Source organism: Solanum pennellii, chromosome 11, assembly GCF_001406875.1.
Source record: "Solanum pennellii chromosome 11, SPENNV200".
Classification (NCBI taxonomy): Eukaryota; Viridiplantae; Streptophyta; class Magnoliopsida; order Solanales; family Solanaceae; genus Solanum; species Solanum pennellii.
Genome location: NC_028647.1, coordinates 23002965 through 23015876, shown reverse-complemented (window position 1 = coordinate 23015876; position 12912 = coordinate 23002965). Strand labels below are relative to the sequence as shown.

At 36.7% G+C, this 12912-nt stretch overlaps 1 protein-coding gene across 1 annotated transcript; it reads left to right on the top strand.

Moving 5' to 3' along the window:
* The first annotated feature begins 10926 nt into the window (after positions 1-10926).
* On the top strand, positions 10927-12612 carry LOC107003751. The gene has a single exon (XM_015202041.1). It carries the CDS (start codon positions 10927-10929, stop codon positions 12610-12612), a length of 1686 nt encoding a protein of 561 aa, XP_015057527.1.
* Positions 12613-12912: the final 300 nt, after the last annotated feature.

Here is a 12912-nt window from a genome sequence, read left to right as displayed (position 1 = left end):
TATATATATATATATATATATATATATATATATATGTTAGGTGTGTCCAATTATATCATGATTTGACAACACTTATAAAGTGTAGCATATACTACTCATGAACAGATTTTACTGGTTTTGCAAATATTCTCGTGGTCAAAAGCTAAAAACTAAAAGTGAAGCCTTAAACGGTTTAGGCAACACATTACAAGCGTTGTCTTGATTTTATGTGGGTTAGGATCAAATATTATAGTGATTACTCTATTATTTAAAATTTGTTTGTATTATATTCCTCTTTAGTTCACTTTAAAAATACTCCCTTTCTCCAATTATAGTTGTCCATTATAACATTTCGGGATACCCAAGAATACCCATTCACTTTATAAAAACAATGGATTATTTTAACGTAGTCCCTAGTTTATTCTTCTATTTGTTATAGTAATTTCTCTATTACATATTTCAAGACATTGCATTAATTATATTTGAAGGGTAATATAGTAAAATTACCCTTCTATTTATAGTTTTTTCATGAGTATGCAAAGTCAACTTTCGTTGGACAGAGGAGTGATGTCTTTTCCTTTTATAAAAATGATATAGTTTTGATTTTCCATGATACATGTTTAATACACAAGCATAAATGTGTAATACTCTGAAAGTCTAAAGCCTAATCTAGAGCTTAACATGAGAGTCTAAGAGTTTTAATACTATTTTAAGGTCCAATATAATGTATATATGTCATTTTGGATGTTTTAGAATCAAAACGTCAAGGAACGTCCATGACGTTCGGAGACTAGTCCGAGAGGTGCTAGCGTGCCTTCGTCTATTTGACAAGGTTTTTAGAGTCGGAAAATGATAAAATTTGGTGAGAAGGTGTCTAACACGTATAAGAGTTAGTTTATAGTCGAAACATCCGGGTACGACTCCCCAAGGACCAACCAAAGAGTCCTTGAGGAGGACCCTTCCTGTTTGGTTAAAAGTTTTCAAAAGGCAGTACCATCGACGGTTGCCAACCAACTTGGCGTAGGCCAATCGACGGAGCGTCGATGGTCACTTAGCTACTTTTTCAAAAGTTCCATTTTGGAAACTCTCTGACCAAAATGAAGGATGTGCAGCACGGAAGCCACATTGGCCGTCGACTGACCTACGTCCCGTAGGTCGGGGTCTCATAGGTTAGGTCACTATTTTGCTAACGTTTTAGGTTAGTCAAATTAATCAATTAGGTGTTTATTTAATTAGTTAGGGGTTAAGGGAGGTCTAATTAAGTTAGTTAATGATCTATATAAAGACCCAATCCTAATTAAACTAAGCTAACTCTCATAATTCCCAAAACCCAATTGCTCTTCCTTCTCTCTTCTTTCTCTCCCCCAAAGAAACTCCATAGAAGACCAAGTAAAGGAGGGTTATAGGGAATCAAGAAGACTATTTTTCTCGATAAACCTTCATCAATAAACAAGGTATGTTATCCTTTCACCTTTGGGATTCCTTTTCCCAAAGGGTTCTTCCGAAATTGAGTTCAAAAAGATGATTTTCATGTGGGTTTCTTTCTATTATGAAATTGACTTTCTAAATTGTGTTGTTTATGGTTTCTTTTGGTTATTGTACTTAGATTATGAGGTATTATTATTCAATTATTCTATCTCCTGATGAGTTAACCTAGTTTGTGGAATAGATCATGAAATTGACCCAAGTCCCTAACCCTAGGTTTTGAACTTGTGATGAATTGATGTGTAGTGATTCAATTGACTTCATTATTGTATTAATTAACATTTATGGATGTTATTATGCCTATTATTGGATTGAATTGACTTGGTTTATGGTAATACTATAATGATGGCATTTGAAGGAGATCGGGGCAAGTCTTGTTATATCAAACATTTACTTCAATTATGATTACTTGTGTTTAGTGATGAAGTTAAATTGAAGTACACCTTATGATAAGATTGATTAGGGTTGGTATGATGTTGAATTGAAATTTCTTGATTATGTGATTGTTAGATTATGCTTAAGATGTAATGATATAAGGTTGGTGATGAAGTACCTATGTGCCTTACTATGATATAATTATTTTAATGCGCTAATCTCACATGTGAGGGTTGTAATGAAAGGTGTTCTCATGCTATTCCTATTGAGCTATGACTATGATTATTGAAGGGGTAGAGTTATGATTATTAATGAAAGACATTTCAAAAGGGACTCTAGCTTAGCACCGAGTGAACTAATAGTGAGAAGTGTCCCTACCCACACAGGGAATGTAGGTTCACTATTATACTCATGAGATTGAAGACTATACTGCATGTAGCATAATTGTCATATCCCGAGACCGCACCCTAGAAGATATGACACTCTCGGAGTGCAACCACGTACTTGACCTCTTGGAGGTCTTGTACAGGCCCTTCCGCATTGTTCATCGCATACAAACTTATGAAAAGTAGTGCGGAACAAAAACTTTTCACGAACATTTATAAGTCTTTAAAATATCTTTCATATAAAACTCATAGAAAATACTAAGTCTAATTTAATCAAATCCTAGACACACGAATACTTTGGGACACGGCCCATACTCAATAGAAATAAGTACTACTAAGTCTGTTAAAATACTTCGATAAAAGAAATAAAAGACATCTACGCCCTCGAGTCAAATGATGACATACTTCAACTTGCTTGAACGATGTTCTAATCCAAGCTTAGCTCTCCAAAAGCACCTTCACCTATACATCACTTTAGAGATAGATAAAAGCATGAAATTAGTGCTAACACATGTACTAAGTATGGCATAATGCACAAAATCATGAAAACAAACATTTATTAGGCACATGCTCTTTTTGAATAAAACATTATATCATAATCATAAGAATAACATTTAACACCTTAGAAACATATAAGAAATCACTTACCCAATTTATCACATTTTTAGGAGCAACTTTCCAGTGAACTACACTGTACATTGAACTTCTTCACTGTTACAGTGAAGTTTCTTAACTTCACTTTAGACACCTTCTAGCATGTAATCCCCTCACTAAAAGCTATCCTAAGACTCACTTAAGTAAGACAAAGAGAGACCACCCATACAACCTCTCTACGCACATATAAATGATCCTTAAGACCACCTATAATGAGATCAACACACAGTTACAAGACACCAAATATATGAACATGAGATTCTTTCTACCAGAGGTGATTATAAGTCTCACTTGAGTGAGTTGTGAAGCGAACACCCATACAATCTCTTACACACACTTAAGAGATCCTATAGACTACCTAATATAGAATCATTCACACTTAATACATCAACATATAGATAATATGTCATTCTCCTTCCAAAGACAATCAAAACACTTAGTTAAGTAAACAAGAAGATAACGTCCATGATTGACCTCTTCAAGATTACCTAAATAATCCTTAAGACTACCTAAGGCTTAGATCATGTCCACATAATCAACCATCTTCCCTAACTAGAGTCATTCTTAAGACTTTTCTCGGTAAGATACGAAGTGACCATTCCTATGCCCCCTTCACACCTTAACTAGACAACCCTTAACTATTCTAGATAAGTACTTATTCATTTAACATGCTTTCATAACTTAAGTCATTACATTCATTAGTTCATTCAAGACTCAATCATCATATAAGGACATTCAAGTAATGGTCTTGGACAAGGCCTATGGACTCTAACTAACACCTTCAAAGCCTATTGTGCATTGTCTAGATAGCGTCCCATACCACCACCTAAACTTCATAGAACTTCTCTAATTCTAGTAGGTATTCCACATGATAAGAATAGACAATAACTGACATAAACCATGATAGCTAGACATGGAATCCAGAGTTCTAACCTACTCCGATTAGGGTATTCAACTTGCCAAAGGTAGAACTAGGACACATCCCATGTAGGCACATGGTTAAGGAATATGAAGGGCTTTCATGCACGCTAGTCTCAGTCTCAAGTAGAGTTACATTGTACTCTAGTTTCCGTCTCAAGTGGAGCTACTTCTCATAACATAATCACTCGGTGCTAACCTTTATTTTCTTAGAGTCAGTAACATTAAAGGTTCATACAAATAGGTTCCACATCTAGTTCATAACCCAATCACATTCACCCTACCAAAGAGGTCCACTAGGGCTACCTTACAATGACAACATAGATAGATCATCATGACTTTCTTTAGGATGATATGATGTCGTTCCAGCCAATCAACCCTAAGTCCATCATCCTTTACATGAAGGATACCATTACGGTTCTTGACTTCAAAGTTCATAACCTTACCACTAGGTTTAAGGTTCCACATACATGACCCTCTTAACATCATTTAAAGTCTCACATATCATTTTTTTTATTTTTTTTTAGTTGAACGACCCTTGAGGTGGGTCAGGGGCTTAGCATCACCCCCAGGCCTTAACATTTCATAAAATCAAAAATTACAAGAAGGGGGACTTGACCTTACCTTCTATGATTTGGTAGGTATGTAATTGACTTATCTACTAAGATATGTCAATACAACCTTATACAATGTGAAGCCTATCTAAGGAAAAATCCTAAGAAAGCATGAATTAGGGAGACTCTCCCTTTTACAAGTTTGAAAATAAAAGAGTAAACCTATTCTACTAACTAAAAGTCAATGAATCAGTTTAATGCCATTTGTAATATTACACAAATGAAGAAATGAATCATCTAGGGTGGATGTTTAATTCTCTTGAGTTTCCTTTTTCTAAAATTTTGTATGTCCATCTTCTCCAATATGTAACTTCCTCTAATTGCTCCCTTAAGTTGTCTTGTAGTATAGAAAAGTTGAGGTATTTCCAGATTGTGACTCCATTTTGCTAATAAATCTGCAGTACAATTGGCTTCTCTATATATATGTTGGCATTGAAAATGATCCAATTTCGTAGTTATTTGTTGAATTTGTTGAACAGTTTCTTCACATTTCCAAGGGATGTTTATAGTATTGTTGATCCATTTGCACAGCAACTCTGAATCAACTTCCAGCACAATCCTTTTATATCCATGTTGTTCACACCAATCCAGTCCATATAGTGCTGCCTTTACTTCTGCAATGTTGTTAGTACCAAAACCCAAAGGTAAAGAAAAGGCATAAATTATTTTACCTTGATGATCCCTTAGAATTCCACCTCCTCCAATCTTACCAGAATCTTGTAAAGCACTCCCATCTGTGTTGAGTTTATATGTGCCTAAACCTGGTTTTTTCCAGCTTACCATGAATATTTTGTATTGCTGCTGGCATTGATATACTATGTTGATCAGATTGCTCCAACTAGATTGCCATGGTATACAAGGGAATACAAGTTTGATAACCTGCATAACATCTTTAAAAATACCATGTTGCACTTTGTGTATGCTTGATTTCTTCTTTCCATACTTGACAGCACACCTATTTTTCCATAGATTCCAACAAATAAAGTTAGGCAAAATATGAATAAGTAATTTGTGTACCTCATTTTTTGCATGCTGATTCCTCCATTGCAGTAATAGATTTCTCAGATTGGTATTGAGTTGCACTGCTCCAACAGTTTCTGCATGAGTCTTCCATATATGTTTGGCAAAGTTTCCATTAATCAGTATGTGATTAATGTCATCTTTGCCTTTGATGTAACAGCAATAACAGTCTGCTATATTACTTCCAAATCTCTGCAGTGTATCATTTGTAGGCAATTTACCTTTTAAAGCTCTCCAAATAAAGAAGGCTACTTTAAAAGGAATATGTTTATGCCATATAATATTGTTAATTGGATCTTTATTTCTTTTCTTTCTAATACTATCCCATGCAGAAGCAATAGTAAAATTTCCAGATTCTTCAGGTAGCCATATAGCAGTGTCAATTTTGCCTGCTTGATATTTGAATTTAGTCTCAAGGATATTAGGTACCAACAGAGGTGGCACATGCTGTCTAACTAGCCTCTCATTCCATTTACCTTCAATAAGGAAGTCAGCTACTAGGCAGTTATTTAAGCTGGATATATGATCACAATGCATGGCAAGAGGTTTATTATCTAACCAATTATCCCACCAGAATCTGCAAGTACCAGAATGAATATGCCATTTAATAAGAGGTTCCACCTTTTGTCTATTTCTAGTTAAGTATCTCCATACAATAGAATCCCCTGTATCATACTTTTTAGCCACAGGATTGGCTTTTTGACAATATTTGGCTTTCAAGAATTGACTCCACAAAAAATTCTTGGTTCTGAATTCCCACCACTGTTTATATTGAAAAGCAGTACAAATATCTTCAAGCAATCTTACCCCAATACCACCTTCATTGGTTGGATATGCCATATTATCCCAAGACGACCAATGATATTTCTTACCATCCTTATCAATACCCCAAAAGAAATCAGCAATAACCCTTTTAATACAGTTTAAAGTAGTCTGGGGAGGAGAAATAGCAGCAAGAGTATGAATAGGCATAGATTGCAAGACATGCTTAACTAGTGTGACTTTGCCCCCAAAATTTAAAATTTTGGAATGCCAGCCTGCAATTCTTTTGATCACCTTTTCTACTACCTCAGCATAGTAAATAATCCTTTGCCCTCCAATATATAAAGGACACCCCAAATAATTGATAGGACTGTTCTTCCTACCAAAACCAGTGGCCCTCATAATTTCTTCAATAGTATCATGCTTAGTGTTAGTAGTTACCATAAAGAAACTCTTATCTTTATTCACCTTCTGATCAGAAATCCTTTCATAATCCTCAATAGTCTTCATAATCAGATGAAGTGAATTACTATCAGTAGAGGTAAAAATAATTATATCATCTGCAAAGCTAAGATGATTAACTTTAGGGCCATTGCTTTGCATATGAAAACCTCTATAAAGCTGGTTATGGTAAAGAAGACTAAGCTGTCTAGAAAGAACTTCAGCACCTAAAATAAATAGTGCTGGAGACAAGGGATCACCTTGTTTAAGCCCTCTACTAGAATGAAAAAACCCATGCCTCTTACCATTTATCACAATAGAATACCAGTTATTACTCATAATCCTCCAAACTCTATCAATAAACACCTCACTGAAACCCATTTTTCTTAAGACTATGCAAGTATAAGTCCAAGAGACTCTATCATAGGCTTTAACCATATCCAACTTGATAACAACATTACTGCCTTCTCTTGGTCATTTAATGCCATGAATAATTTCCTGAGCCAACAAAATATTCTCAGAAATGCTTCTTCCTTTGACAAATCCAGATTGGTTTTCAGATACAATAATAGGTAATATTGAAGCCAATCTAATACTCATGATCTTAGAAATAATCTTATTGGTAAAATTACTTAGGCTGATAGGTCTGAAGTCCTTTAGTCTGCTAGGATGATCAACTTTAGGCAATAAAATAAGGCATGCATGAGTCATATATCTGGGCATACCATTACCAGTAAAGAAAGATGTAACAGCAGCCAAGAGATCTTCTTTAATAATATCATAGCATACTTGATAAAATTTTCCATCAAAACCATCAGGACCAGGGGCAGAGTTTGGGTTCATACTCATAATAGTACTTCTCAATTCATCCTCAGTAGGCATTCTATCTAGCTCATTATTTTGTGTCTGGGTAATCATATGATTAATACAATGAAGTGTATCATCATTTATCCTCTCAGCCTTGCCAGTAAAAATCTCCTCATAATAATTACAAGCTGCTTTAGCAATATTATCTTCCCCTTGGATCCAAGACCCTTTGTCATCCATAACTTTATGAATAACCATTCTTTTTCTTTTACCTCTAATCACTGCATGAAAATACTTTGAGTTTGCATCACCCTCTTTTAACCAATGCAACTGAGTTTTCTGCTGAAGAATTTTATATTCAAGTTTCAAGTACTTTATATAGTGAGCATTAGCAGCATTCAACTTTTCACTATTTTCTGTACTATTGTCACGAATAAAATCATTTTCAGCTTTTTTAACCCACTCGTCATACTGTTTTACCTTGTAAAAAACATCACCATATTCCTGTTTTGACCAGTATCTTAAGGTTTTAGTTAACCTTCTCAACTTAGTATGTAATATCCACATAGGATTTCCAATTACCTCTCTTTTCCAGCAATTCTCAACTATTGTTAAGAATGATTCATTCTCAGTCCAACAGTGTAGAAACTTAAAATATTTAATAACATTAGACTGGAGATCACATATTTCCATCAATAGAGGGCAATGGTCAGATCCTACAGATGGAAGATGAGTAATACTAGAGTGGGGCATATTTTCTAACCACTTATCATTTGTCATTCCCCTGTCCAACCTTTTCCATATTCTTGCACCATCCTTCCTGTGGTTACACCATGTATAATTTTGACCACTATACCCCTTGTCCAATAAGCCACAAGCCTCAATAATACTAATAAATTCCAGGCTTTTATTTATATTATAATCTCTACCACCCAACTTCTCATCAATAGAAGATATAACATTGAAATCACCTATAATGCACCAAGGATACATGGTTGCAGACCACTTCAACATATCATCCCAAAGAGGTCTCCTTAACTGATCCTTACACTTAGCATATACATAAGTCATAAGAAACTTCTCACTGCAACTCTCATGGCTAACTTCACAGGTAATATGCTGCTGATCACTTTCCAAAATATCACAAGTAACCTCATTAGACCAAAATAACCAAATTTTGTTATTTGGATTACAATGACTATGATTCATGAGCAACTGCATTCTGTAAGAGTCTATTTGAGAAGGGTTAGAAAAAGGTTCTAAAATAGCCAGCATAGACAAATTATGGATTTTTCTGAGGTTGATCAGTCTCTCCAGAGCACCAAAAGTATTAATGCTCCTAACATTCCAACATAACAACTTAATCATTAAATTCCTCTACTTCTAGCCCTAGTATTAGGCTTACTAGAACTAGTCAGTTTATTTTGTTTTTGCAATTTTCTTCCCCTTGGAGAAAGACCTTGTTTGCCAGTTACATCTCTAATTTCATCAACATTAGAAGACTGAAGCAAAGGGCCCTTTTGAAGTTGATCAGAGGTATTAATTTCCTCTCCTGGTTCAATACCTTCCACTAAAGATTGAGTATCAACATCATACTCATCTTCAGAATCAGGCTCCCTATACTCATCAAAATCATCTCTTTGATGGTCAATAGGGGACTTACCAGTATTAGCTTGAGTTTTATTATTATTTTTATTGCTAGCCTGTTGAGGAATATTAGAAGCACTTTTATCAGGAGGTTCTTTCTCAACATTATTAAAAGTCTCCTGTTCAACTACTTTATCATGCAAGGACCCATGTTCACCAATTTTACTTTTTCCTTTAGATAATCTAAGTGTCTCCTGAGCACTTCCATCCTCACCTCCAACAGCTACACCAACAACAGCTATAATTAAAGGGTGCAGGGGAGGGGAGCATTGAGTCAATACCTGGTCTGGTATTTTTCTCTTTTGGATAACCAGTTTGTTCATGCCTAGATACCTGTACTTCAGCTCTTTGTTGTTTATTTGTTTGATCTGCATGCTCATTGAATCCAGTAGTATAGGCATGACTTTGGGAAATCCTGTTTAAGGGAACATTCTGAGGTCTATGCTCTTGCACAGTATGTCCATACATAACAAGGGTGCACTATGCCTACCTAGTCAAGACATCTCGTATTCACATATCATTCATACATGAATCAAGTAAGGACACAAGTCTACCAAAACAGGACACAACATTCTTTACTTTATCACATATAGTATATCATTCTTTGAATCACTTAGGAATGACCCTTATCATCTTTATGTCATCCGACAATTTACTATAACATCATCAATATAACCACCATATACTCATATAGTCAAGTAGGAACAATCACGCATCAACTCTAAGACTACACTCATAAGCGCATAGTTATAGTCTAACATGATCTCTTAATATACATAGAAGAAACACATACTTTCACATTACTTCACATGTAGATAGATATGCTCATACTTCACATAAATCAACTACACAAATCATCATAATATTTCAAGTAGTGCCGACAAGGCCATCACTACACCATTTTAGGCCTACGGCCACCCTAGTAAAATGTAGCCTAAACTAGAAAAAAAGTGTGACCTTTGATAAAAGTCTCCACTTTTAGATTTTAAGCAACACTTTTTAGGGGGTGTCCTAAAGAAGCGTAACCTTTGACATTAGGCAACAGTTAGACCCGCAAACTACTTGATCTAACTACGTGCAGACATGTCAAGGACTTGGGCATTGGTCTTGACATGGATGATGGCAAAACAGTGCAACACAAGTTCAAGTGCTTGGGTGTTGGCAAGGCAGCTTGAACGTGCATGGCTTACGTGCGGGCTAAGGGCGTTGGCAAGACAGCATGTTGGCTTGATGAGGCAAGGCTGTGAAGACTTGGCAATGTCAGGGACAAAGGCAGTTCACCCGAAATTGCTGAAATAAAACTAAGTGTGGAAGACAGCTAAAATATTCTAAGTGTTGGAAGCTGGCAGAATTATTCTAAGTGTTGGAATGAACCTGAAATATTCTAAGTGTTAGAATATTATTATTTCGTGTAGATAAGAATGTAATTTGAATTAGATTCTATCTGTTGGAAATATAGCTGTTGGAAAGTTAGTTTTGAACCCTGTGATGACATGTGTCGGACAGGTGTCATTTGTAACCGCCGCATGTAACTGCCATTGTGCAGAATTTTGATTTAAGGTGGAAATTCGTCTAAGGCTAGGATAGAGAGTGTTTCTAGCCTTAGACTAATTCGTGAAGCCTTCCTTTGTATTACTTAAAGGTTAATAAAGGTTGGGACTGGTTCCTGTAAATTCTGTTGGTTGTTTGACGCTACTGTTTTAAGTATTTCTATACTTAGTCAATTTTCGTGGGTGTAAGTAGGCTGAAGTATTACAGACGCTGTAAGACTGCCTAGAGTGGTGTGCGAGAAAAATAAATCGACCCTCTTTCAATTGGTATCAGAGCGCGGTTAAACAATGGTGAAAAACGCAGAATTATGGGAGTTGGCACGAAAAATTGAATCCTTCGTCGGGTTTACTGAAGACATTTTGGCAGACCCTACGTTTGTGGATTTATTCACACAAATCATTGAGTTGAGAGTGGACGCTGAGAAAGTTCAGGGGGAAATTGGTGGATATCGACAGAATGTTGATAACCACATTACTGAAATCTTGGACTTTCGTACCACAACTACGCAAAAACTGGAGGGACTGCAGAAGGAAAATGAGAACCTTCGTGCAGAACTCGTCGTTTTGTGTCGGGCTGTGGCCACGTTAAGTTCAACTCGTGTTGAATCGTCTAAGGTAAAGATTCCAGAACCTAAGGCCTTTAGTGGCGCAAGGAGTGCTAAAGAACTGGAAAATTTCATCTGGGACATGGAGCAGTATTTTACCGCTGCAAGGGTGCCAGACGCTGATAAGTTGAACATTACCACAATGTATTTGTCGGGTGATGCGAAACTTTGGTGGAGGACTCGTAATGCAGACGACGTAAGTGCTGGTCGTCCTAGGATTGATACATGGGATAAGCTAATCAAAGAAATGCGTGATCAATTTCTTCCTAGCAATGCATCTTGGCTTGCAAGGGATAAATTGAAAAGGCTAAGGCAGACGGGATCAGTGAGGGAATACATAAAAGAATTTACCTCTGTGATGTTAGACATACAAAATATGTCTGATGAGGATAAACTTCACAACTTCATTTCGGGCATGCAAGGCTGGGCTCAAAACGAACTACGAAGGCAGAATGTTAAAGATCTGCCCGGGGCTATTGCTGCTGCCGATTCGTTAGTGGATTTCCGGACGACTCGTCCTTCGACAGACATCCCCTCCACTTCAAAAACTAAGAAAAAGAATGAGAAGAAAGGGGAATGGAGAAAGGATAATCGTAAAGACAATACAAATGATAAAGGAAAGGCACAAATGAAGGATGGGAAAGACAGGCCTAAGAACAAAGATGGAAATTCGAAGGGCTGTTGGACTTGTGGTGGTCCTCATTTGGCCAAATCTTGTCCAAACCGGGAAAAAGTGAATGCTTTGCTTGCTGGTAACGTGAATCAAAGGGAGGAGGATGAAGAAATCGTGGCTGCAATGGCAAACCCATTGGGATTGTCCTTCAACCACATTATGGGGATCAATAATGTTGGAGAAATCTCTAGTACTTCGAATCCTCATGCTTCCTTAATTCATATAGAAATGAAAGTGAAGGAACAATGTGTGATGGCAATGGTTGATACAGGGGCCACACACACGTTTGTAGATGTGAAGATTGCTACAAAATTGGGGCTGAAGTTGTCTAAAAGCCCTTCCTACGTCAAAACAGTCAATGCTAAGGCACAAGCCATTGTGGGCATGGCTTATGGTGTGTCTATGTCAACTGGAAGTTGGGTGGGAAAACATAACTTGATGGTGATGCCGCTTGGTGACTTTGAAATCATACTTGGGATTGATTTCCTAAGAAAATTCCAGTTTGTTCCGTTTCCTCACTTAGATGGAGTGATGGTCATGAATGGAAGCAATGCTGGTTTTCTCAAAGGTGTTCATCCGTTTGGGGACATTAATAAAGTTGCAAAGAAGAAAGACAAGGGAATGTTGTTGTCTGCTATGTCAATCGACAAAGGGCTGAAGAAAGGTGAAGACACTATACTTGCTGCCTTGGTCTAAGTGAAACCTGATGTGAAGATGGAAGTGCCTGATTGTGTTGCTGAATTACTTAAACAGTATGCTGATGTTATGCCGCCTGAATTACCAAAGAAATTACCACCAAGGAGGGATATTGATCATAAGATTGAGTTGCTGCCTGGTACGGTTGCTCCTGCACAGGCTCCTTATCGTATGGCTCCTAAGGAATTGCTTGAACTACGCAAACAATTGAATGAATTGCTAGATGCTGGATTGATTCAGCCATCTAAGGCTCCATATGGTGCTCCTGTTCTATTTCAAAAGAAACAGGATGGAACAATG